Consider the following 27,624-nt stretch of genomic DNA (forward strand, 5'->3'; position numbering starts at 1 on the left):
TCCTTTTGGAAATAAAATAAAAAATATTTATTCCATTTCATCCTCCCCTCCCCTTTTTAAAGCTTTTATTCATTGCGGCATTATTTACAGCTAAACATGCAGGCAGAAAGATGCAAGCATTTTTAAAATGATTACCGCTAATGTTTCTACTTGTCAGAAGTGCTTAAATTTTCCTGCACTTTGTCTAAAAACTTAGCACTTTTACCTTTTAAGAATTACAAATTTATAAGATCTTACCAAGCTGATTTACAAACACAGCTGACAGTTTATGATGAATGATGTTGCAAAATGTACAATATGTTTCTCTGTCATTTCTATGCATGTATATATTAAGAAGAAGATTAAGAAGAGAGAGAACCCCCCTCTGAAAGGAACCCTTGAGTTAGAGAGCACAGGCACAAATCTCTCTCCTGCGTTGCCTCCTAACTTCCTGCTCGCTTCACTCATCCAGTAGAGCACAATTGTTCTCTGTGCATTTTCTCCCACCATATGGTATCCTCATTACCATACACTAAGGGTCCATATGGGGAACTTGTGAAGTGAACTGTATTCATTTTAACTGCCAGATGAGCAGCCTTTTGCTTTGCAAGCTTAGCTTAAGTCATCTGCTGTCTTTATGTTGTTATGGCAACACAGCACCAATAAAAAATTCTAATCTACTGTAAGTGTCTGGGATCACAGTATTTTAAATGCTTGCCGTAACTGTCCTCTAAGTGAAGATGCTTGTTCTTTCAGTATGACAAAGGGTTATTGTCAACTCCAGCAGGTGGCAGTAAAGAAATTGTTTCTTTTTTTTTTTAACCTTGTTTTTAAAAAAATTATTTTCCTTTTTCCCCATCTCCCCCACGTCAAAAAGTCATAGAATTATGCAACATGGTCAGTCCTCTGCATTTCCTAGGATTTCTGATGCTGAGGCAGGAATTGCAGGTGATACTTTTAAGCTGCAACTCAAATACTAAAGGTAGTAAAGTATGAAACTGTGGTGGCAGCTCATGCACTTTATTGACAGCGATCCAGGCTCAAGTGCCACTTTACCGGCATTCTGAAGCCTCCACAGCCACACAGCTAGTTCAGTTTTGGAGCTGTTTTTTAGCTACGTTTCCAAACTCCTGAATCCAAACACAAAGCTAATTAAGAATATCTTATAGTAATGGAAGTAGGCAGCAGCATCCTTAAATATAAATCATTTTCACCTCCGCAGGCCACATGATATGTTGCATCTCTGTCTCTCTGTCTATATTGAAAGTGAATGTTTGTAGTCTCAGTTCATCAGTTCACATTAGCCTCATGCTGAATATTTAAACACAGAACAATTTGAACACACCATGAAGAGAGACAGTGACTGCACTTTCACTTGGAACAGCAAGAGCTCATCTAATAATAATTTAGTAAATCAGCCATTTAGTGGCTCAGTTGTACACTGTATTGTGCCAAATAATATTCAGTTCAACTGTATGCTGGTGAAATTGAAATTCAGACTCCAGTCACGTGGCACTTTTTTGCTCAATGGAGAGATGAAATGGAAAATCACCCTCCCAATAGACTGTTTGAATGTAGTGATTTATCAAAAATATAGCAGAGTGACAATATAAACAGGATTTGGTTGCATGTGGTACAATCTATTCTAATTAGGCTTTTATTATTGTTTCTTCTGCACAGATTACTTGATAATTCAGGATTTGCATTTACATCGTCAGTTTATTTTGTCTATGGGCAGAGAGCAGATAGGTGTAGTTACTGCGTAGTTACAGTCCTTTAAGGCCCAGTCCTGTGGGAAGCGTGGTGAGACCTTTATTGCCGCGTTTCGAGCCCTGGCTCATAGGGAACACCATGCCCTCAGGAGCAATGGGGAACCGCAGCTGCTGCCTTTCCTCCTCATGAAGTGCCATGTATGTTACTTCATAGCATGAAAGCAATATCAGATTAATTTCTTTTCCCTGTTTAAGGCTATCAGGATTTGTAGGGAGTGATAATATCTTATATTGGACTAACTGATATAACTGGAAAAAAACAGACAAGCTTTTGGGCGCCCAAGCCTTGCTTCCTGCGTGCTGACTGTACCTGTTCTCACCGTGTATCAGAGGGTCCAATAAAAGGTATTACCTCACCCTACAAAACTTGCCGTGGTTGTAACCATAGACCATTGTGACTTTAGCCAAACAGCTATGCTTTAAGGTTGTCTCTGATGAAGATGGGGGAGAGAGAATATTTTCCTGGAAAGTATGCTGTGAAGCTTAATTTGTTCCCATTAAAGTGGTGCTTTGAGATCTTTGAATGCAGGGCATTGCAGAAGTGTGAAGTAATGTCTATAATCTCACCTACAGTTTCCATTTCTAGCCTAGTTTAGGTGTTATGCAGTGGTTTACGTGGTGATGTAAAATATGATTGCCGTGTATTTCTCACAACACAGTCCAATTGAGTAGCAGAAAAAGCATCCTCCTAACCATCATGATGCCATTTAGCAGAGAGTGCTGGAAGCAATAGGATGCCTGTTGTCGTAATTCTTCTAAGAAATACACAATCTTCACAATCTATACTCAACTGCTGACACTTGAAAACTCAAACATTTTGGTAAAATGAATCAAGCAGTAATGTTTCTTTTATGAGATCTCCTCACGGGAAGGGAAGGTTTGGCACCATTTGGAGATCAGGCTCAGTGATCCATCATAGCAAAGTCAGCTGTCCTGGCGCATCTCATAGGTCACTCGATCGAACCAGTGGCTCTTACAACTGTATTATTGCTTATGGAACAGTAATTGAGGCACCATGGTTAAAAATTACCTGGTCTAATAGGCAGTGAACAATTTGCACTCAATACAATTATAAGCCAAATCATTCATTTCATAACACTTGGACTAATTTATTTGTTGACCTTTTAATATCCATAGCTCTTCAGTAGTATTAACTGCAACTCAGACCAAATCTCTTGTTCATTTTACTTTCATTGATTTTTTTGCCATTGAGGCAATAACAGTTGTTTGAGTACAACCTTTTCTTTCTGTTGTAAAAGTCAATCATGTAACTTATGTTGATATAACTCAACTGGACTGAAATGTCCTCCAAGTACAATAGCATACAGTCTCGTGCTACTTGTATAAACACGGATATGCATTTTGGATTTATTTTAAAGAACGTTTTGGAATGTATTTGTGACTATAGATGACAAATTATATGCTTGCTGAGGGGAGAATGAAAACAAAACACAGAAGCATTTTTTAAAGCAGTGCCACATATATGTAACACATTTTTTATTCATATATTATGGGAGATCTAAGATACAGAAATTTTGGAATTTGTCTCTGTTAATTTTGTTCTTTAGTATGACCTAAGTGTCTGTGCTAATACTGCTATATTCATAATTTCATCTGGACATAGCATCTTGTCTCTTGAAGTCCTCACATTTTACAGAATAGCGGTGCTTAATTTTTCCAAATGTGAGCTTCTGACAAATAAAATGGGTGTAAAGGTATTTTTTTAATAAATAAGAAAGAAATAATACTAATATTTTGAGAATATGAATTTTCTTTCATTTTTTCAGCTTTAAACTACCATGAGAGCCAAGAGTTCTTGATGATCGAAAAAGTTACTGAAATATTGATGTATTTTGAAAAATCAGTGGCGAGTTTTGAAGCACTTCCATAAAATATGTTGGTATAGTGACAACAGTAATCTTTTCACTCACCACTGAAAAAGGAGCTCTAGGTTGTGTAAAATGGTGCCTGCTTTTACATTGTGGAGGTGTACGCAGAAAGATAGTGATACCTCTGTGAAATATTGGATAAATTTAATTTCTTAAATACATGGTTATTCAACATTTATACTTGCTTTGGATAATTTCAACTCAATTTTTAAGGCTATAAATTAAAAATAATAGTATCAGGAACAAAATATCTTTTGTTTCTGATAAGAAAGTTGAAAGTTTTTTAGAATATATGCTAGGAGGCACTTCACTGAAGTAGTCTTTCTGAGCCAAAGCCTCTTGGTACAATAAAATACTGTAAGTCCTTTGAACACATAGTTATAAAATATAATTGTTACACATTTGGCATTTTATGCTTCCCTAGAAATTACCACTTGGTATCTACACCTAATCTATGGTCTGTCTTTTCATTTCAATTGGGTCTGAAGTGGTCCTTCGTTGTAATGAGAATGCCCCTTTCAAGAGACTTCTTTTAATTATACCAATGATAAAATGTAAGTGAAAGTAGTCATTTGTAGGGGTTATGACTGAGCAGTGTTTTAACCGTAATACTAAAACCTACCGTTATTCCAGTCTCTATTTCAACATTTTTATGCACTCACTCTCCACAGAACATAGTGGAATATCATTGTAGGTCAGAATTTCAATGCGTCTTTTTTTTTTCAGTTTTCCTCCTGCTATTAAAAGTAACCTGAACTCTCAATTTCTAACTACTAGCACTTCCTACCTGAAGCACAGAATCCACAAAAGTGACAGTTTCACAGATCTTAATGATATGCTGGGGTTTTTGGTTTGTTTTGGTTTGTTAGGGTTTTTACCCCTTCATTAAAAGAAAATATGGGTGGGTCTTTAATTGTATATAGGTGAACACTTGTTTTTTACGGAAAATAGCTAGTTTGGCATACTTAGATATTTATGTGGGTAAATGCATTAATAAAGACCAACTCTGAAAATTAAATGGACAAAACACATAACTACAATTTACACTTTAATTGCTAGATAGCTCTGCTGATTTAACTCAGTAGACATTCTTGCCTTGCAATACCGAACACAATTATATATCTCTATAGATTTAAATGCAGTCAAGTGAATTATGCCACCCAATACATTCTGGATTTGACCTAATGGGAGAACAATTTAAAAGTGATACAACTTGACCTGTGTTTGGAATGTCTTGGTGTATGCAAATGATAGAAAATAGATATCAGCCTGTCTATTTGCCAAGTAAAATGTTTTTCACTCTTACAAATACATAATTGGATATCTACATTGTGCCACACACAAAATCACAAGCCACATTTAATCTTTTTTTAATCCTCAGTATTTCAGGGAATTTTTCTAATGGGCACAATAATACGATCTGTAGAATAAAGCTTCTAAAACAGCCTGTGCAGTATCTTCGAACGACGGTCTCAGAATTTAGTGTCTCTGTTCATTTTTCCAAATTCTTTTTAAGTTTACTTAAGTCCAGACCCTTCAAATAATTCAAAACATTCTTCTTCTTCCATAAGGGGACTTTGACAACTTTCCAAAAATATATGGGTATAAAATGATCAGGAGAAGACTTTGAGTAATAACTCTTTTTTTTTTTCTTTTTTTTCTTGCAACTCTCATCTGCAGCTGTTTTCAAGAAACAGGAATGTTAATACTATGAAAAGCAGAGGAAGAACTATCAGAAAATCTTACATATGCAAAACAAACAAAAAAAACCCAACCCAAACCTAAAAGCTCATTAATCTCAATAATGAACATCTGCTTCGGAGTGCTGTAGATGCTGGTATAAATAGTTTGGGGTAAATTTTCAAAAAGAGATGCCTGAGGTTCCTATCTGAGATTGCTTTGTACATGTCTCTCTGTATATTTTGCCCAGGACTGAAGGTAACTGTGGAAATAAGGAAAAATAAGGAATATTATAGGAAATAAGGAATATTATAGGAATATAAGGAAAAGTTAGAATGCAAAATGTGCTTTTAGGTCATTGTGGCAAACTTTTGAGGTCAGATAGAGGAAAAGAATCTAATGTTATAATTTGTTTGTTCATATGTTCATGAATAAATCAAGAATAATCTTTTTGTTGTCTAGATCGATGGGAATAGTATGACTCACTGTAAACCAGTGGGATGGAGGAATTTCTGTAAAGGAAGTTGGTGAAGAATTTTTTTGTTAGCCATTGAATTGAGTTTATGTGGACTTACCCATTCATGCTCTAGTTTGTACCTCATTTATTTTGTCTTCTAATGATTTGCTGGATCTGACAAACTGATCATAGTATGAAAGATGGGATTGCCTAACTAAAGAAATGTATGTGCAGAAGAACTGGTCTTTGCATGCTGGAATAAATACTGCAGCCTTTTGTACAGCATGAAAAATGTGTTTCCTTTCGTGTTCTCATCATGTTTCAAACTGAAGGGATCTGTCGTTAGATCCTCACAGTGTGAGCTTGCAAGATAACCTGTGGGAAATGCTGTAGAAGATGCCAGAGAATTACCATAGCGTCGATTTCTTATGACAGTGTTGGTGAGACCCAAATACGACTGACATCTACCAGCTACCAGTTGATGTGTTGTAGGGTGTGAATAGATATAAGAGTACAATGTAGTAATATCTACTAGCGCTGCACTGTGTGCATGGAAGGTAGATTGACCTCATGAGTTAAAATTTGACAACTCTGAAGGGTTCCTGCAGGTAGCTATAGCCTTTTTCTGGTAAACTTAGGGGTCTGGGGCAAGACATACTGTAAACATATTTAGGAGAATCAAAATTCTACAGCTATCTGAGGGACATAGATGTGAGCCATGTAATCACTGTTGGATAAAGTCCCTAAAAGAGGTGATTGAAGCGCTGGCAGAGTGACTTTAGTTCTGCATATCTGTTTTCACATACCCACTCTTCTCCCTTTGACTTAGAGACCTAACATTAGCAGAGAACTCCAGAGCTTTTAGCAACAAAGCCATCCAAATTACTTGCCAGATGCTTCAGTTGATGATAATATGGTGGGAGCATCCAGACTCTCAAATGTCAGTTTATTCAAAGAGTTATTCCAATGCAACTGTATTAATGCTAGTTTGTTCCATGCTACTGTGTATCTAGATGAAGTACACATCTGTGCTAGCTACTAATTCTGTTGCCATTGTTATGTGCCCAACATTTATGGGAATGAAGACCAGCAGCATGAGTGGTGTGGGTAAAAAAGGAGGCCGATACCTTTTTTTAGTATCTAAGTACACCGAGTTAACAGGAGGATAATAGGGGTAAGATGGGAGACTTGCAAGGACAGACTTACAGGTGATCATCATAATTTTATTCCTTCTTTTGTCAGCAGTATTTGCAATGGAGACTGCTTGAATAGGGTGTGTTTTCCCTTTTGCTATGCATTTATCACCTTTGTGGTTAAGAGGTGTTTTAATCATCGATTCTCAATGTTTATGGCTAGATGCCTGCTCGCATTTGCACTTCAGTGTTTGTTCTTTCTGCTGCCTCATATAGGCTTTCTATATTTTATTTATAAGGTTGGCTCATTGTGGAGCAGGTGGTAAGGTCATGCATGACTGTTTTTAGTGCTGTAGATTTAGTCTGTGATTTTCAGTTTGGGTGGAGGCTGATGAGACTACAATGGCTTGGAAAAGCTAAGGTTCTAGCTCCCACTGTAGACTTATTTTCTGGAAATTGTCATTGAAATTCAGTGACAGGAATTCAGTGCCCTTCCATCCTATAGGCAGCGGTAAGCAGAAGCTTTTTTTTTACCCCTCAAGTGAAGTATGTTGTCTTTCTCTCTCATTTTGCCTTCCTGTCTTTGCAATATCTTATGGTGTTTATTTCTTCAGTGTGATTCAATTATAATATATGGAAACAGTTAAGTTGTTTGTTTGCTAGAGAAGTTTTCATCTTTGTGTGAGTACAAATATCTTTTTACTGAAATGGCCCTGTTATTTTATACTTCCTATTAGGCTGGCATAGTTCCCTCAGTTTTACAGTAAATGGAGGATCTTTACATTTGGAATGGCTTTTATGAGTCTTTATAAAACTGTAATTGCTGAAAATGATACGATAATGCAGTGGTCAGTGTAGATGTGGAGAGATGGGAGGTTCTGGACAGGCTGAAACTCTTGTATACCAAGCTAGATGGCTGGCATTTTAGATCTGTGGCATCCTTCTAAATGGCTCTCTACCAAAATGTTGGTTTTGCCTTTACACTTGAAAGAGGTGTTCACAACTTTATTTTTATCTTTTAACATATAATGCATACGCAAATTTCAAGTATAAGTTTAAAACACTACTGACACATATCCTTAACTAGCACATTACAGTTTCACCCATTGAAAAACAAAGGAAAAGTTTGAGCACAAATTATTCTAGTTTTGACTTGAAATTTCAGAACGTGACCTTTCCAAGGTGAAGAAGGGAACTGGAGTCTGATGTTCAGCATTTTGACTCTGCAGAAGAGTGTTTTTCTTGCGAGTAGCCATGAGAGTAGGAAGTTAGAAGGCAGAGCCAGGAGGTCAGACAGAAGAGTCAAGGAAGTATGAATGACATCATCATCCCTAAGTACCCTCTCAGAAGATGAATGAGCTCTCTCTTGTATTACAATGCTAAAGAGCATTAGAAGGTGATATGATATCTAGACAACACATAAGATAAATGCCTCAGAGTATGCTAGAACAGCTTCCCCCCCACGCCCTCCACAAGTACATAAATCCTTTGGTGGTCTCAATAATACAACGTGTGGCTGATGAGTATTATATATTGTGGTCAGCTTCTTCTTGACAAAATTTGTTTAGATTTAACAAGTACCTTCAACATTATCTAATATGGTTACTTATGCCAAATAACTCAGTGTAACTCTACATACCCTTTAGCTGGCTAGACTCACAGCCCTTTTGGGACACAGAGTGGTTTTTTTTTCACTAGTTGGTGAATAAAAAGTGAGCAGATGTCAACAGAAGAAATATCCCACCTTTTTTAAAGCTGGCACAAAATGTGTTTATCATGATAAAACTTGACACAAAATGGTTTTGTCATGATAAAGCTTGAAATGCAAGTTTCATGATCTTAATGAATTCCTTCTGAAGGGAACGCATGCCACAAACAAAACATTCAAAGTTGCTGTAATGTTGGTTCAAGGTACATTCTGTCAGAAGTGGATTCAGCCTGCATTTCAGTCTTTGTGTTTCAAAAGCACAGTCACTCCGGTAAGATTATATAAATCTTTCCTACAGTAATTTCAGAATATGCAAAGTTGCAGCAGACTTCCTGCCCAGCCTCCTCTTTTCCTTATGTAAACACCCCTTAGTATTTTCAGGAGGAAAAATTGATTAAAATATTTAATTGCATTCCTGTTTCAAAAATTTAAAAAGTAAAAATCCCTCGGTAGAAAGTCAGCTTTAGTTTGGAATAAAAATGGACTCTGGATCTGTGGTGTGTAGCTGCATGGAGGACAGAGTTCTGATGCATCATATTTAATCACTAAAGTAATCTTTCCTCTCTTCAGTATTTGCTCAATTGTTATTTTTATAGAAATAAAATTATGCTCATTTGAAATAAAATGCAAGACAAGACGACCCTCACGTTAGCTCTAACTAAATGCTGCAAAGTCCTTTATTCTAAGCCAAAAGCTGTCAGACTTTTAGCATTAATAGAAGAGTGGATCCTTCTTGACAAATGCCCCCATAAATTAGATATTAGCTTTAGTCAAACTGTCTCTCTCAGGAAATATTTCCACTTGCATATTCAATTGGAAGGACCTTACATGGTGCCCACTTGCTGCTGTGAAAATGTAGGCTTCTGAGATGAAGGCAAAGAAAAATTTCTGTGAACAAAAGAATATCTGGAATAACAGACCTTGAGCTTATGCAGAGATTTCTTTTTATAGACTGAGAGTTTCACTCACTTTTTGATATGTCTGTCTGCTGCTCTGTCCACCTATCTATCTGTTTATCTATCACCATTGCAGTGGTAACATGCAGTATCAATTGGATTTTAAAAGACATAGATCTTTTATATTAGCTGTCCTTTTTTATAATACCTTTTACAAATTTAATCAATGCATTTTAATATACAATATAGTTTAAGTGCAATATACAATAAATATTCGAGCTTCATCTTAAACATGCTCTAGCCTTTAAATTGTTAAAACTGCAGTGCCCTTTCAATCTACTTACATAATGTCATAAAATATACATTTCAAGGTAAATGAAGTCAGCTACTTCAATTTAGTCCCTCAAACTGGTAGTAAATGAGAGGTTAACACTATGGTGCCAAACCCATTATTGAGTAAATTTAGCACCTTGGACAGCTCTGTAAAATCTTTATTGCTTTCCTGACCTGCTCGTCATGTTCTGTCTATGTGTTCAGTGGCTCTCAGCTCTGATTGAAAGGCAATATATTAGATCCCGAACACAAACATGCTCGGGGGCTGCTTCACTGTGAGCGTAATGACATGGAGGTGAGAACAATTTTCTGGTCACCGCAATCCAAGCACCTTGCAAGGTCTGTTGCTCTAACTTATAGAGGACTTTTGGGGCTCCTTTGTATGTGGAGTTGTAACAGTAGCTTTTATGGTAATTTAAGCAGAGCTGCAAAGGGTTTAAGACGCATTCAGAAAACAAGAAGTTAATATCTTGAGCATGTCTGTAGTAGCGTTTTATTGTGTATTTTAAAAGCTAGTTTGTGTCTATGAGAACTACCGTCAGCTCTGGAATAGAAGATACCACTATTTGACACAGGAGTTTTTGTGTAACATCTACTTCGTATGATCTGAAAATGTCATAAACGATAAATGCTTTTATTGTGTGAAAATATTGTATGAAACTCAAATTTACAGACTCTGAAAATGTTGAAAAAAAACATAACCATTGACTAGGTAGGAAAATTGAATGATACTTCTCAAACATATTTCAATAAACCATCATGACAATTAGTTTTATTTACATGCAATATGATATGGCATCAAAGAACTTCCAATGTTTACGAACTGGAATATATTTGATATTAGGTAGAGCGGCTGTAAGATTCCATGTAATTATCTCATTTTTTAACATGGTTTTCAATCTCTTTTCAGATGCATTCTAAGGTTTTTAGCTCAGCATTACATAAATAACTATGATTAGCCAGGTAGAGCAGAAATGACTATTTAAACTTTCTTTTTTTTAGTAATTTGGCATAATGACAGCTTAGGTTAACAATATTCTAAAGCAGTTTGTGGGCTCTGTATCATATTCTAATTTTCCATCAGTGAAATATATAGTGCAAACAATTTCCACTGAAGTGAAATAAATCCTAGTTTGCAAAGTCAAACACCTGTGCAGTAATTTTCCACCTAAAATCATGGATTGAAAAAGATAATATTTTTCAGTAACGTCTCTGTTCTTCTCTGGTTTGTATTATCAGTATGAGGCAAAAAGGGCAACTCAGTATTCTGATGATTCTGGTAAACCAACAAGGATTGATTGTACCTGGATGATGTTTGTAGTCTGTCTGTCCGTGATTATACTGCTAACTGTTGTGGTCAAGCTACACGCAAAAAAAAACCCAAAACCCAACGACAAAAGAAAGAAAAAAAAAATCCCACCCCAACAGAAAAAGGCTGTAGCAACTTAACTCCTCAGTATCTGTTTCAAATGTAGTGTTTAAAAAATCCATCAATTATATATTACATATCACTTCATATGTGCAAAATAATTTAAATGTGTGTTCTGAGAGAGGGGTGTGTGCAGCAGAAGGCAAGCCTAAATGTTTACTGGGAGTACAAAAATCCTCCATCTCATTTTTGAATTTAGGACATTATATATGTCATAAGTAGTTACTGCAGTATGACAACTATTTTATCTTATATTATAGAGAATTTAAAATTGAAAAAAATGCTAATATGCATCTAAAAGCTTGTCATTTGAAGAGTTGTTCAAGGATTTTTGAAGAGGTTATGGTGACAGCAAAATGAACGCAATTATATCTCTATTTTCTGATCAGAGTCTACAGTATATGAAAATTGAGCATTACTGTTTCTTTTTGGTATAAAATATGGCTATTGTGTAAAATATTTTAAGTTAAAAAGTTTAACTTTGTAGAAAACTGTAAAATCCTTAGAACTGGTGCTATTTTTGTAAGCTACCTGCAGAAATATACCGTGGTGAATAGCGTCGTGTTAGTATATTAGAGCAATACTTAGGGGCTGGGAATTTCAAAAATATATTGTTTTACTCAAAGGACAGTCTTGACTGGTTTTGATCAGGCAGTTGGGAATCTGCTAGATGCTTTGAAAGAATAAGAAAAAAAATTTCTTCTGGGTTAATTCTGCAATGCATTTTTACAGTTTCTATCAGGATTGTTCATAGAGATTTTTCCACACTGTAAGAAGTAAGAACACAGAAAATGCTATTGTTACTTGAATGCCAGTTTAAAATACTCTAAGAAATATTAAGTGAAAAGGAACAAATAGGAAAATGGAGAAGAAAAAACTTGCCCAAAATGGAGAACTAAATCCCAGACTGTTTTAAATTCTGCTGTCCATGTAGGGAATTTTTCCAGGAACCACTGCACCGTACTGGGCCATTCTCTCACACTGCGTGTGTTTTCCTCTCGTGCATCATTTTATGTACACGGATCCTACCCTGACCCATCATATCAGGACACAAACCAAAGAAGTTGAAAGGTTACATTACCATCAGCATAGGACTGATTGGATATCTTTCGAACGTGGCCTGCTGGGTAAGGTCACAATTCCTGCACTATGCAATTAAGAATAAAATAAACACATTGAAGGGATTCATAACATGCTCTGAATGACATTGATTGCAGTAATCTAGTAAATGACCTCAGGATTGTATTCTGCAATAAACCGATGAGTGGTTTATAGTGCAGATGGTAGAGACAATTGAGTGATGTATTTTATTTTGCAGCACCAATGATTCTCACCTTTTGACTTGATTAAGTGTGTGTGTGAATAGGATGAACTAGTGATTTAACACCATTCAGTGGTTGCTGAGAGTTGTTACAATTAAGGTGTACCTGGTGGGAGGAAAAAAAAACAAACCACAAAACACGGTGCAACTAATAGAAGAGTCTAAAAGATTCTAATATTTGTTTTCCCCCACAAGGAATTTATTGAACTGAGAGGAATGCATCTGTTTTTATATTGACAGGAAGTAATACTTAAGAGGGCTGCTGATTTAGTAGAAGCACTCTATGGTATGCCACATAATAACCAGGTAAATGCATTCTACTTCAGCAATTCTAAAACATGGCTATTTCTTAGATGTATAGATAGACCAGGGGCTAAAGGTGTATGATACTACAATGTGAGACAAGAATAAATATAGAGGGCAATGTCATATCTGGAGTGGGGTTTAGTTTGCTTGTTTTCTTTTTTAAAGGGTGTGAATTTAGTGCTTGTAAAATCAACATGCTATTAACCCTGGAGGCATTTGCCCGCTTTCACCAGATACTGTGTAGTGTGGGCAATGATAATGCATTATGTCTTGCCACCAGTGGTTTTTTTCAATCGTATCCTAAAGATAGCTTTAAGGTGGAGTAAGTCTAGGCTCCAGCCCCAGTCTACCAGTCGGTCTGGTTATACAGAAGCGTGACTGCTGGGACTGAAACTTCCAACTCTCTTACCACAGATGTCAGGATTTATCACGAAGGCAGGAGATCTTATAAGCATTAGCTATCAGTCAGCCAACTGGTTTAGAAAGAAAAGCATCTAGTTTTTGTCTTCGGACAGGGAAATGTCTCATTTTAGTAAGAAAAGGTTTGTCAGAGTCGCATTGGTAACTCTTTTATTCTTTTTTTTCCCCTTCTTATCCTCTAGGAAATAATCCTGAAAAGAGCAGCAGACATTGCAGAAGCACTCTACAGTGTCCCCCGCAATCACAACCAGCTCCCCGCCCTTGCTAACACGTCAGTCCATGCAGGAATGATGGGAGTGAATTCCTTTAGTGGTCAACTAGCTGTCAATGTTTCCGAAGCCTCACAAGCCACCAATCAGGGTCAGGAGAAGACTCGTCTTCCTCTCTCTATGAACCTTTTCTGATAAAAGTCAGGGAAACGTGCAGAGCAGGATGGTTCAAAACTGAAGGCTAGGAGCACATCTAGACAGACACCATCCCACACGCGTGCACAACTTCTGAATGACACAGTACTGTCATGAGATGGGGCTTGCTTTACTGACTTTTGCCCCAATTCGGGAAAAGCACTTCTGCATATATCTAAATTGCTTTTCCTTCTGCTCAGAACAACGCTTGTATTTGTCTTTAAATCCCACTAATGTTAAAAGGCTTTCTATTGACTTGAGCATGTACTTAATGTTAAGTACTTGCTTATATGTTTTCCTGAGCATGGATGATCTCTCAGTCTGGGCCCAATGTAGCATTTCTTTATAACACAAAAGTATCCCTTGAACAGTTGTCTGTTTGGTTGGGTTTGGTTTTGCAAGAGACACAATATTGGCACTGATTTTTTTTGCAGAGTTTGAGACTTTTCTAGATTTTGAAACCAGCAAAAAATAGAAATATTTACAAAGACATTTTCAGAGCTTCTCTAGTTTTTAAAATAAAGTGTTTTTCACTTTGTGTAAAATCAATATTATTTTAATTCCTACTGTTAAAAATAAAAAAAAAAAGTGAAGAACATTTTTTTTAAAAAACCCTTGCATTTTGCCCTCTCCTTTGCTCAGCTCTATTTCTATTATCCAACTTAAAAATCCACTTTAATGAGAAGGTATTAGAATGAGGCTGTTTTCCAGAAGGGCAGCCAAAATTATTTTGCATTACACTAAAAAAATAGAAATTCTTTTTAGATTAAAATATTCTATGGATGTACTGTGTGGTAGGGAGAAAAGTTGGCACTTTTTCTTCCAGGAGCGAAGATGCATTTTGTATTTCTGTGCTTCTAGAAACAAATGTTTTTTCATTTTTTTCATTTCCAGAATTAGGTAGAGATTCAAATTTTAACTTGGTGCCAAATTTGATAATGATCAGACCAGGGCAAAAAGACTAAGATATCCCACTACTTTGAGAATTATACCCTACATTTTCTAAAGTGTGTAGTGAGCATCTAATTTGAGATGCATTAAATGAGAGCGACATGAGAAGAGAGTTAGCAAAAATCACATGCTTTTAACATACCTTAAGTCGGTATGTACTCCTGACTTTGAAAATGTAGGTTGTGTTTACTCCATTTCCTACAAACAGCTCTAGCGAGTGTTCCTGGAACACCCAATGCTAATCTTTGCTTGAGGGCATGGGTTGCCCGAGGAGCTGGGAAGGCTGTAGCCTCCCTCCTCCCGCTTTGTGCTCCCATCAGCAATGACCTGGGCAGTGAGGGTTCACAATTTAGGTTACCTGGGGCTAGTGGTGGTCAGTCCTGGCCCTCCCCACGCACACCATGGCTGGACTAGGCTGCTGGCTTGGTAGCCCAGAGTTACTTGCTTGTAGCTGTTTGTGTAAGAAACTGTTCTCGGGCTAATACCAATTTCTAAATGTATTCCCTCCCCACAAAAGGTTTTACTCGCAACTCAAGCAGCGTGTCACCTCATGGCTATGTGCCAAGCACCACCCCTCAGCAGACAAATTATAACTCTGTCACAACAAGCATGAATGGCTATGGGAATGCTGGAATGTCAAATTTAGGCGGATCTCCGACCTTCCTGAATGGATCTGCTGCCAATTCTCCCTATGCCAGTGAGTATTATATGGCTTTTCTGTATTTTGCACATTATCATTAGAAGGAGATGGTGACTTTTCTGTGATACTCAATATTTAGTTTCTATGTTGAGCACTTGAAACAGAGCTCGGTCCTTTCTCTCCTCTCCAAGGCACTGACCTTTGAAGCACTTTGAAGACATTAGTGTTGCCAGCAATGCTCTGCTCTGGTTTATTATTGTTGTTGTTGTTGTTGTTGTTATTATTATTATTGTTGTTGTTGTTGTTGTTGTTGTTGTTGTTTGGGAGTCTCATAAGAGCTTAAAAAGAATAATGTCTCTCATGATTTGGGCTGATAGTTTCATAACTTACCTTGTACTCTGTAAATAAGAAAGGCTGTCCTCAACATTGCTAGAAAGCAGGGATGGCAAAAGTGACTTAATGTCCATTGGAGGGGATCAAAAGTCAGTTGTCAGTACACAACTTTTTGTTGCAGTGGGTATGAAAGGAAGCTAAGGATATTTTCTGCAGGAAAAGTAGTTTTTTCCAGCTGTAAGATATGAAGGGCAGAAAAGTTTGCTGTAATAAGACTGACATTTCCATAAGCTGCATGATGATGTTTCCGAGACCTCTGTGCAAATAATATGTTCATAACCTTTATAGAAATTATGAATTACTGTTGGGCCTAATCTTGATTGCTTATACTCCATTTGCTTTGTAAGTAGGTATTATATTGACTTCACTGAGAGCTTAGTATTAGTCAGTAAAATGTGACAATGGCTCTTAGAGTTTGTGTTTTAGTGTCTGTACAGTGAATGCCACAAAGATGTAAGTCATACAAATTATATATTCCATGGTGTAAAGAGCTTATGGTCTACAGTCCCAGTTATGGAAATACTTATGCGTAGGACTAACTTTCTGCATTTTGATATTAAAGGTTTAGTAACCTGTTTAAATATAAATACATTTCTATTGGTAAAGGCCTATGAACCTCGTCTGCAGCAGCTCACGCAGCTCAGTAGTCCCTATTCACATGAGAAAATTAAATGACTAGGACCTGCCCGATTCCTTTGACATTGCTCAAGTGGCATACAGGATTCTGCTGACATCTGTAGCAAGCTGCTAGCAGAATCAGGCCAGAAGGGCTTGTCATATAAATAGGTTTATAGGCTGAGACCCTAGCATGGACAAGACAAACAGACTGCTGAACGTACCAAGGTTTACACAGCAAATCTTAAGTTTAGTGGTGTAACAGCAGTTATGAATTGTTTTGAATTGCATTGCTAGAGTTCAGAATTAAAAAGGGGATTTAAAAAATTACCTCCAAGGCTTCTTCGCTGCTGCAAATTTAGAAGAAAATATTTACCCACGTAACTAGTACTTATAACCTGGGAATTGCTAACCAGTTATTATTTTTGTACTCTAATAATAGTGTAACAAGTAATGTTACAAAGTACCTTACTTATTAAGTTGAATTTACTGTCATAGAATCTGTGCGCTCTGAATTCATAATATAACATGATTGATGAGACATCTCTTTTTGGAAGCAGATGCCAGTAATGCATTTTAAATACTCTAGCAGTGTATTATTTCATATTTATGAACAAAGTCCTCTTTAGAATAGCACTTCACTTCCCAGCCCTGGTTCTCTATTCTGGTTATATTTTGGGAGGTTTTCTTGGTAGATCTGTCATTCTGCTAATGCCTAATCCATTGAATCAGAAAATGCTTCAATCATGACCTGAAAATTAAAAGGTGGCATTCTTAATTAAATCAATAAACTAATTGCTGTATAGTAGCAATTCAATTTAGGTGCTTTGATTGCTCTCCCTTAGCAAGTACTTCCAGACATAGAGTGACTTCAGACTAAGATTGTATCTGTCAGACTGTGAAACTTTGAACATTTAATTTCCATTAATTGATTTCCTCAGTGTTAACAAATATGATATCAGATTCTCAAGTAAGAACTTAAATAGGGTGATTTTTATCTACATAAATGCAAATAAAATAATAATTCAAAGCCCAGATGATAGGAATTTTACTCTATAATATGTAATTATTCATAGCCCCCTCATGTATATAAGCGGTTTCTAAACAGGACGAAGAATGAAAGTATGGGATCTTACTATCGGTCCTTTCCTTTTTTTTGTTGGATAAGAGGGGAAACTTGCAAGGCTGTCTGAATATAAAAGTAGTTGGCTTTATTTTCATGAAAACAAGTTAACTTAAAACCTCAATGATAAATACATGAACCAAAGAGATTTATCCTACTATATAGTAAAATAACGGTTTAAGGATATATGTATTTAAAACCTGAACCTCCTATGCAGCAGATTTGCATTTTGGACAATCGGTTCAGTCCCTAAGAAAGGGAGCCTTATGTCTACACTTATTCAGAAAAAATGAAGACTCTCATTTTATTCAGTCTTGTAGTTAAAGCCAGATCTTCATTTGATGTAAGCCAGAATGGCTTCATTGCTTAGCTATTCCAGCTGAGATTCCAGGCGATGGCTCTGAATGAGAATGTTGTATTCAGACAATGGCCATAGATCCTCTGGGAGAATTATTTGTCTTGACCACTTTCATTTTCAAAATTCTCCATCTTGGGTGAGATATCAAATGCCAGCTCCATTCCTGTGCATAAGTAAAATGCTCACGTGAGAAATATGGCTGTTTTTCACGTCACTGAGAATTTCTGGGAAGTCCCCACAGCAGAAACTTTCCCAAAGCTGATGGATAGAGGGAAGCTGTACTTGGTACTAGTAGTTATAACACGGAAAGCATCTGTGGCCATTGTGAGAATAGTCATTTTTCCCATTGGAAGATAAAAGAAAAGCATGATTTCTGTCAGTTATCCACACATTTTTTTGTGCAACAGACACTGAAAACACTTGTGCCAGGAGACCAAAGGAGTAAAAAACTGTCGGGGCAGCCATCTCACTGGTTGCTTCATGCTGGACAGCCTCCATATATATAGATATATGTGTGTGTATATAATATTCACAGCTTTTGGAATAATTCCTTTTAAACCCTAGTTCTTGCAGCGTTTGAGAGAGGAAAGAAATGTAAACATTTTTGCTGGCTTTTGACAAGCAGGTTGACTGGGTCACCACTAAGACCTTTCTACCTTCTGCAAGTTTGCTTAAGACCCTATAGGTCTTTCTGGAGCCATCTTGCTACAAGGAAAGCATGGCTTAAAATGCTGGGTTTGGAGGCCAGTTAAAAACTCAAACCTTTCCAAGTTAAATATTCCAGATCCAGATTTGTACTTTAACCACTCTCCTTGCCCATCAGTTTTGTAACCCTTGAGTTGCCTACACTGTCGGGATTCCCTCTTATCCCCCTAAACAAAAACATTACAAATTCAGACCAGGGCAGTGGCTAATACCAATCACTAGAAAAGTTTGAAACAGGATGGCAGGACAGGGTTGTTGTAAGAATAAAGAGTTGCAGTGACAGAGAATTAAGGGAGGGTTTAAGAGCTCCTAGGATTACTGCTCCTGAACACCTGCAAAACAAAACAAGTGGGTTTCCTGATCACACTTTGTGAACAACCAGAAATCTAACTGCAGTAAAGGCCTTGGATATTTGAAATTAGAGCCAGTGCATACAAGAAGCAGAATTCTCTTGTTTCTGCAGCCTGCTGATTATCTAATACTAAGGAATGCCTTTTGGGGGGGTCTTTTTTTCCTCTAGTTGTGCCATCAAGTCCGACAATGGCCTCCTCCACTAGCCTCCCCTCAAACTGTAGCAGTTCCTCTGGGATTTTCTCCTTCTCACCAGCCAACATGGTCTCAGCGGTGAAACAGAAGAGTGCTTTTGCGCCTGTTGTGAGACCGCAAACTTCTCCTCCTCCCACCTGCACCAGCACCAATGGCAATAGCCTGCAAGGTAGGTGAAACCAAGTCTGGAGCATAGATGGCTGCTCTCAAAACCGTGAGTTCCTGGCGCCTTGCGAGGCTCTAAGCGACACTGAGTTGTCAAAGGGGATAGAAGACGATGGGGGATCCCTGGTGGTCTCTGTCCTAAAGTTTCCTCCTGTAAAGAGTAACTGGACTCCACCACCAGCCCACCTAGTACCATGCAGGTGTTTGGCAACCACCCTGTCTCTAACTCGACTAATACTGCTGAATTGAGAGGCTGTGTCTTTTAAAGCACAGACCTACTGTTATGATAAAAATGAGTAATATTTCAGCTTACTAATACCATCCTTTTTCTTTCTTTCCTCTCTTATTCCCTGTTGTCGTCCTTTATCAGACCAGTCTTTTGTGGACTCTAGCAAGTACTCCACTGCAGGGTCTCTCCAGGGGCTGGCCTTCTCCTGAAGTACGTCACTCAATCTTCCCTTCCTTTTTTTCCTTTGTCATAGTACACTTGTGCAGAAATCCTACTGAGAGCAAATAGACTGTTACAGAGCTTGGCACAAACCTTTGCCTTTCATAAATAGAAGCCACATTACAAACTAACAGCAGCATTTTCCAGTTTAACTCACACCAGGGCAAACATTAGTTTCCACTGATTAATGTACTTCTGTGCCAATTAATTCCATAGATGTCGCAGGGCCTTTTTGAAAGCCTCTTCAGCTGTTGGTATCAAGGGGCTGCTCCTTTTCCACGTCCCTTCCCCTCTCATTGCAAAGTATTCCAGCATTAGCACCTAAATACATTTTGAAGCCTTGATGCAAGCCGAGGGAGTGACAGGCAAAAGCTTGTCAAACTGAGGATGCTGCAAAGACCAGCACTGCCCATTTCATTGTTTGGCGCAGCCTGTTTTACAACACGGTGTGGAAACCTTCCTGTGTAATTACCTCACTACGCATTAGTGTGCTGAGAGAGACATTTTCATGCTCGCTTAGACCAAGGAGTTTCCATAAGCAGACGCAGCCAGCTGCCTCCAACTCTGCCAGAGGTGGGAAAGATTTTGCGGTATGCGTCGTGCTTCCCCCAGACCTGAGGTCTGTTTTCCTTTCCACGTGCCTGTGCAAATTATCCAAAAAGCATTGAGCAGGGAATAAAATTCCTTAATTTTCAAAGCTGTGTTCAGAAGGAGCTGTGCAGAGCAGGGGGAGGATAGATCCACAGACTCCACCTGTCACTCTACGGCCTCTGGAAAGAGAAACGCCGGGCTTGCGGGCATAATGCTGATAGCACCATTAACAGCCAAAAAAAACCCTATATGCAGGCAGAGTGGAAGGAATTCATTCATAAAAGCTGGGATCTATTGTGACTGAAGGAAAGCATTGTCCTCAGTACATTTTACACTGGTGAGCTGGGAGGAGGAATCCTTGCAGATGTACACACATGCACACAGAAATTGTGAAAATACTAGGAATGTATAAGCAGAACTTGGGTACCTTTGGTCAGGACTTTGTTATAAATACTGAGTGCGTCAGGAATAAAAGACAACAACATTTTCAGATGAGCTGTAGTTTTTAGGAGATTAATTTTTGCATGCTTTAAGAATTTGGCACTGCCGACATGCTACAAATTTTAAAGGCAACAGCTAAAAATGTTTCACCTCCGTATTAAAAAATACAAAAGGAGCTAAGAGTTGACTGCTAGAAGCTTTTGAACATGTTAATGTTTTTAAATTCTCTTCACCTTGTCTCAACCTGCTGTTGTGGGTGGAGAGAAAAAGCAAGCAAGCAAGGAGAAAGCTTTTTTCAGGCACTGGTTTTCCTTTCACAAGACACGGAATTCCCAGATTCCATGTATTCAGTTATGAAAAGCAATTATGGAATGAGCTGAGAGCACCGGCCGCAACTGGGGCTTGCTGATTGCCTCCTCATTATGTCACATCCAGATCTGTAATGCCCAGAAACCACACAGATCTGAGTGTTTCCCCTAATTTTTATTTAGCAATTCAGTTTTCATAATAGGAATGAGACACCAAGAGATGGTTCATTTCTAGGTCATCGCTGAACTTCTTGGTGAGTTAGAGACACACAGCCTTTAGTCCCATGCCTTCTGACACCACCTGAGGCTTGTAATAATCACTCAGAAATGCACTGCCTGTTGTGCCTTATTGCTTAAATAAACAACCATGTATAAGGAGGCTGTCTTATCTCTCTTGGGCTTCTGGATACATCAGAAAGCAATCAAGCTTTCCTTATGTAGCTTAGATATCAGCAGAACTCACTAAAACAAAGCTAGGCTTATCTGTTGTTCTCTTTGCCATGCAATTTTGTAAAACTCAAAACACATTATTTCTGTAATTTGCTAGCAGTGAATACAAATTAGTATATGATAGAAGAAATAATGCCTGTTGGTGGGAGTTTTTCTGCTCTCTGCCCGCCCTTTTTGGAGCTGGTGTGATCTCATACCTACACTGTTTCCCACTGATATCTCTGTTTTTAGGATCAATAACGTGCTACAGCTGAGAGAATTTGCATGACTAGATGTAGCACTTACTTACAGAATAAAAGTAGAGTGATGTAAATGAAGACTTGGAAAGAATGGAAATATCAAAGAGTTTAGGCAGAAAAGATATCATTTTGCCATTTGCCTTGTAATTTAATTCAGAATTTCAGAGCTCTTCAAAAACAATAATGCTTTGAAAAAATGAGCAAAGATCTGCATCTGTACCGTTTGTTTCCCATGGCAAAAGGTGCATGGCTGATACGTAACTGCAGGGAAATGTCCGAGCCATGAAGGGAGGAGTTGCAATTATGTCACCTTTGCTTGGGCTCTTACCCAGGGTAGGCGGCCGTGCTGTCCCAAGAGAGAGACAATTCTTGACCATTTCTTGTTGAAATTGATTTGGTTTTGATGAATCTTTTAGCTTCAGAATTTTTTGTTGGAATAATATTTTGACATTTTCTGGAGTGTAGGTGTTTTTTCTAAAGCAAAACAACATCTTGTTTTAAAGTTTCACTAAATCTAGAATTTAGAAAGGGCTGAAAAGGACAAAAAAGGTTAAAGTAGAATGCACAGAGGATTAATTATCCATCTGACTCTGCTCAGTTGCACTCATCACATATAGGAAGACTCTACCCATTCCCATCTGCTCAACTCCTTGCTTATCTGAGCAGTAAAGGAGGGAGCACTGTTGTCAGTATTGCTTTTCTCTGCTCTGTAACATACGGTGCTGACGTCCAGGCACTGCAGTCCCACCCCTATATTCTGCTAAACAACTGCCATCCAGAAATCTCCAAGTGCTTTACTAATAGGGATAAAAGTTGTTATCCTCGGGTAAGAAACAGAAACAAATCAAATTGCTTGATGTAATACAATGAGTAGAAGGAGAACTGGGACAAAATCTGTGTCTCAGGTCCATGCCCTCGTGAGTTTTTCATATATTCAGATAGGGAAAATTACACTCGCACCCTTAGCTGTAGGTGGCTGCCTTGCAGGGCTGCCACAGCAGAATTGCAGTCTGGTTGACTGTATCCATTGCTGTCAATACCTATTTTATTGATGCCATAGAGGTCCGTACCCTGGCCCACACTCTAAGGATCGCAAGAGCCGAGCAGGGAGCAACCACAACAGTGAGCGCATTGCTTGGCCTGGGTTTCCTTCATTTTTAGTCACATGAACCAAAGGGACAGCCCAATTGTGAGGATTCAGAACTTGTTATTTGAGACACTGCTGAAACAAAACCCTTTGAGAATTTTTTTTTTAAACAAAGCTGCTGTTGTTTCACCCAGTGTTGATTAAATTGGCAAGGATTCTAAAAAAAAAGGCAATATTGAATTCATCCTATGAGACAGCATAGCTTTGGAGATAATATGAAAATGCATCCTCAGATTATCTCCACAGTAGAGGCAAAAAAAGCCCATGGCAGGAAATACCTCAGCAAGGAACATCTAAGACACGGTGGTGTCCTCCATGCTACTTACTTGAGTGTCTTCTTGTAGGGCTTAGAGCAACTCAAGTCAAGTCACCTCTCTATCGCTTTTATCCTCATTCTCAGCTCCTTGAAGAGCCCTTATGTGGAGCAGAAACAATCAGTACAGTGATTCCACATAAAAACATTGCTGAATGATAAATTCCAAGAATCGAAGTGCTGCTGTACAGTTGCAACGTCACCTCTGAGGATGGCCTGTTGCAAACATGTGGATGTGTTTTGCATTCTTGCCTTCTCCTCTCATTTTATTTCATTTAATCAGTGCAGTTTGCTCGAGCTGTTCTCCCCTTGCTGATTAGACTTGTAATTCTTGCACATATGGTGGTGTTTGTGGAGAAAACATTTCCCTCCTCTCCCCCTCCAACCCCAAATCTGTGAGTCTTTTACTTTGGCTCTGTTCTTATCAAATAATTGCAGCTGTAATTAAAGCACAATGAATCAGCACCAGTCACAGGGTTGAGTTCTTCCTTAAAAAATTACATGTCCAGATGTCTGAGATGGCAGGCAGTTCTAGCATTTAAATAATGTGCCCATGAAGTGCCGCCAACCTGAAGGCGAATCTGTTTTCTACCTTTTGGCAAATAACCATATAACTACTATTTTAAAGATGCATTGTGGTTACAGTTTTCATCATAAGCTTGCATGGTTACCTCCTGTAACTCATGTACTTGCTCACAGTATATCACTTGGACGCTTGGTGTGTCTGATCTGCATAGAGTCCTTGGTAAATAGAGGGAGACCAAGCTGGAGGTCAAGCGAGGTGGAAGACTGTACCTGTTGACTTTCAATGAGTGTCTCCTCTTTAAGAGAGATGGTGGTTTCATAGAAAATGATGTTAGGAAGCATAATAAAGAAATACTGATCATTCAACTTAGCCAACAAGGGAGAAGACACTCTAAATTAACATTAAACATACGCCTCACTCAATGTAGTTGGTGATGTCTGCTACAAGTGTAATAAAACCATGAGACGCCGGTCTGCTAAGCCACCAGTTAAGGACATATTTCAATTTGAAAATTGGATTTGAGAGTTTAAGTCCTTTCCTGAGCACCTGGAAATGCATACATAAGTCCCAGGGCTGAACGCTGAACTTGTAAGGGAAAACTGGCATAGAAGAATGAACCACTGTTAGTGTGCCTAATGCAACTAACACCCTCCCAGGTCTGTAATACTGATGGCCTCTGGGACTCCAGCCGCCTTCTCGTACGTGGAGCAAGTATCTGCTTTGCTTTTAAAAGAGTAATAGGACGTGTGGCAATGGCTGGGTCAGGTTTGAGCCTCCTGAGCATTTGGGGATTTTGAAACTAAAATCAGAAAATTAAGTTGGGGTCTGATTCTGCTATCAGGGGAAGTGCACTTTTTCTGCAAGAAAAATCACTAATTTCAGCAGTGTCACTTGCAATTTAAGCCACTTTCCGATCAGAATGAGGCTTCCTGTGATTCCTGTGTACATAGTTGTCTCTACTGGATGATACTCATATTTAAATTTAATTCACAGTATGGCTGAGTGCGTTGCTAGTAAATGTCTGAAAGCTGTGAGGATTTTAAAAGTTGCTTGATAATGCACAAAAGTAACAGCCCCCCTTCTCTCTCTCCCCCTCCCCTCCCCTTTCCTTCCAACAGCTATATCTGGCATGATTGTTCCCCCCATGTGAAAGAATTGCCTTGAAGAATTTTATTAATGAAGAGGTTGAATTCTGCTTCAGAGAGAATCTGATACAAGTCCCAGAGTGGAACTTTTTACTCAGGCCTTTTTAAAAATAAAAAAGAAATAAAGAAGAATCTTACAATAACTGCGGATTTTTAAACAAAACAAAAATCACCATCCTTGCAAATACTGAAATTAACAATCTACAATTGCAAGGTGTTGATTCAAGTTGTCCATCCCAAATACCTGGGAGATATATTTATTGTATGTTGGTAAAAAAATCCACTTTTTTTTTTGGGGGGGGGGGGGGGGCTTGCTTTTTTTTCCTTCTGTTTTTTTTTTTTCTGTTTTTTTAAGGCTTGATTTAATGCAATGCCATTTGTCTTTTCTAAATCATACGATTACACCAGGGACACTAGCGATGGAACTCCACATTTTTAATTTATGATTTTTTTTTTTAAAGCTGTGTAAAGAAAAACGAAGTGGTGTCATTTACATAAAAGTCTGTATGGGACAGAATAGAAGTGCCAGTTAGTTTTTCGTAGAAGAATTATGGCCATTTAATTAAGGGTCGGCTCATACAGGTTGCTTATCCAGTGGTGACTAGCTAATATGATGCATTTTTTAATGTTCTAATTAAATAGATATCACTCCCTAGAAAGCTGATATTTTTGGATGGTAAGGGCGGGATGAGGGGTGGGATGAGCAACCTCTGTCTTTAATATCAGGCTAAATAATTGTGTAAATAATACAATAAGAAAAGTTGGTGAAAGCAAAGGTAAGGATGCAAATTACACATTTCCTCTTGAACTGAAAATCCAGTGCCTCTAGATATAATGCTAAAACTGCAGAATTAGATTAGCATGGCTCTCTCTTTAGCTTCTATATCAGACTCTTCCCAAACGAGTGGCCTTCCTGATGTTTAGTGTCACCTGAGCTGTGCATAAAATGCCATTTGGGTTTTGCATAGCCGTCTAACGGCACAGACTGCGGCCATCACGCGTGGGGTGTCTTCGGGGTAGCCCCTCGCCCCTTGACCTGTTGGGTTTTACGGGGCAGAATGAGAACAGACTCGTCGGCGGTGCTGCATCCTCGCAATCTGAAAGCACACGTTTTCCTCGGCCTCCCACTAGGATTGTTCCCGTATCAGTCGACCCTCTCAGTTTGTATCATAATATATTAAGCAACAGGTAACTGCTTTTGAATACTAAATGGAAACATGAGTTTGAGGGGTGGGTGGTGGGGCTGTTAGGAAGGTTTCAAATCAAAACCATAGCTTCTGTTTGACAAAAATTTTGCTATCATTATCTGGGAAGTGTTCTTAAAAACTATTAGTCAAAGAGGCAGCAAAGCTCTGAAGATGCATTACCTGATATTTTTTCTTTGCTGTTGTGTTTTGTATGTAGTTATAAATACTGTAGATTTTTTGTGATTTTTTGCCAAAGTTGTTGTTCTATTTATACATTTTAATGTCTTAAGACGGTTTTTCAATATCACAAAAAAAGAATTTTACTGCATATTTTGCAAAAAGAGCTCACTACCTTTAGCTTGCACATACTTGCAAAATTAATTAAAGAAAAAAAAAAAGCTTTTTGTTTCTGTTTTTTGTTTGTTTGTTTTAAAGGGGATTTTGTAAAATATCCATATAAATAATGTATTTATCTTTGGAATTTGTACATTGCTTTTTGTCCCCTACCAATTTTATTTTATTGTGTATGTTTGCTATGTGAAAAGTGCTGATTTGTTTGGTCATTCATCGTTGTATTAGCTGTTTAAATGTGATTTTAAAACATTTCATTTATAGGGTTTTTTTTTAGTATTGTTTAAAACCATGCTTCCATTTTTTTTAATTTCCACCCAAAAGCCATTGTCTATTTTTGTATTATTTGTAAGTTAAGAAGTTTTTTCCAATATATGGCAAAAAGTAGCATATTATTCTTGTAGCATTTAGTTATGTAGATTTTAAAAAAAATGTATCCTTTGCTTTTGAGGCTTAACAAAAACTAATGCTGTTTTACTCTATTAATATGCATGGGATTTCTCCTCTTTGGAGTGACGCATTTTTGTGCATTAAATATGGGGAGAAACTTCATAGAACTCAATGAAAATACTTTCTTTCTTAAGTCTGCTTGTATATTTCTCTGTCTTTCACATAAATATAAACCAGCAGATTGGATGCCTTAACAATGCAAATCATATTCATTTCACTTGTACATTGTACTGTGCACCAGAACTGTCAATCATCACTAACATTCTAAGAAAAAAAAAAAAAAAGGAATTGAAAAGCACAAAAGAACTGTTTTGTTACCTTAAAACAATATAACTTTTTTCTAGTCGAGCAAGAAATCATTTACAACGATGCTGCAACTGTGCATGCTTCCTGTATGAATTTTGCAATGGTTTTCACTAGAATGTCACAGTGTGATCTTTGGGGGGAAGGGAAGAAAACAGGATTTTTTTTTTCATGGTGAGAAAATAAAAGAAGAGAAAACTGGAAAATGTGAGAGACATCAGTTTATTGCTTCTCTGTATTCCAAGCGATTATTCTAATTCACATAATAAGCAACAGCACGACAATGTAATCAAATTTAAAGCCATATTTTGTCCAGTGACACCATCAATTACTCTTGTAGAGCTCCACTCAAAGTCATAGCGATTTTTGACACCAGTGTTAGCCATCGATGTTTGTAGTCTTCTATGCCAGTGTCCAAAGATCCTCTGACAATGTGCATAATTTCGTTTTGTTGCAGCTATTTATAGTGATCCGATGAATGGGAATTTATAAAAATCTCCCC

General features: G+C 37.8%; 1 protein-coding gene across 5 annotated transcripts in view; it reads left to right on the plus strand.

The window, feature by feature from the left end:
- The window catches only part of EBF1 (EBF transcription factor 1), a 282,181-nt gene extending 257,124 nt beyond the window's left edge, over positions 1-25,057 (plus strand). For all 5 annotated transcript variants that reach the window (XM_087753702.1, XM_087753703.1, XM_087753704.1 and 2 more), the window contains exons 12-16: positions 12,838-12,903; positions 13,506-13,683; positions 15,196-15,375; positions 19,033-19,227; positions 24,805-25,057. In XM_087753702.1, coding sequence (XP_087609828.1) covers positions 12,838-12,903; positions 13,506-13,683; positions 15,196-15,375; positions 19,033-19,227; positions 24,805-24,836 — 651 coding nt within the window. In that variant the 3' untranslated portion in view covers positions 24,837-25,057. The remainder of the gene's footprint in view (positions 1-12,837; positions 12,904-13,505; positions 13,684-15,195; positions 15,376-19,032; positions 19,228-24,804) is intronic.
- Positions 25,058-27,624: the final 2,567 nt, after the last annotated feature.

The sequence above is a fragment of the Nipponia nippon genome, unplaced genomic scaffold (assembly GCF_047370975.1).
Source record: "Nipponia nippon isolate SJK-2023a ecotype South Korea unplaced genomic scaffold, ASM4737097v1 scaffold_17, whole genome shotgun sequence".
Taxonomy (NCBI): Eukaryota; Metazoa; Chordata; class Aves; order Pelecaniformes; family Threskiornithidae; genus Nipponia; species Nipponia nippon.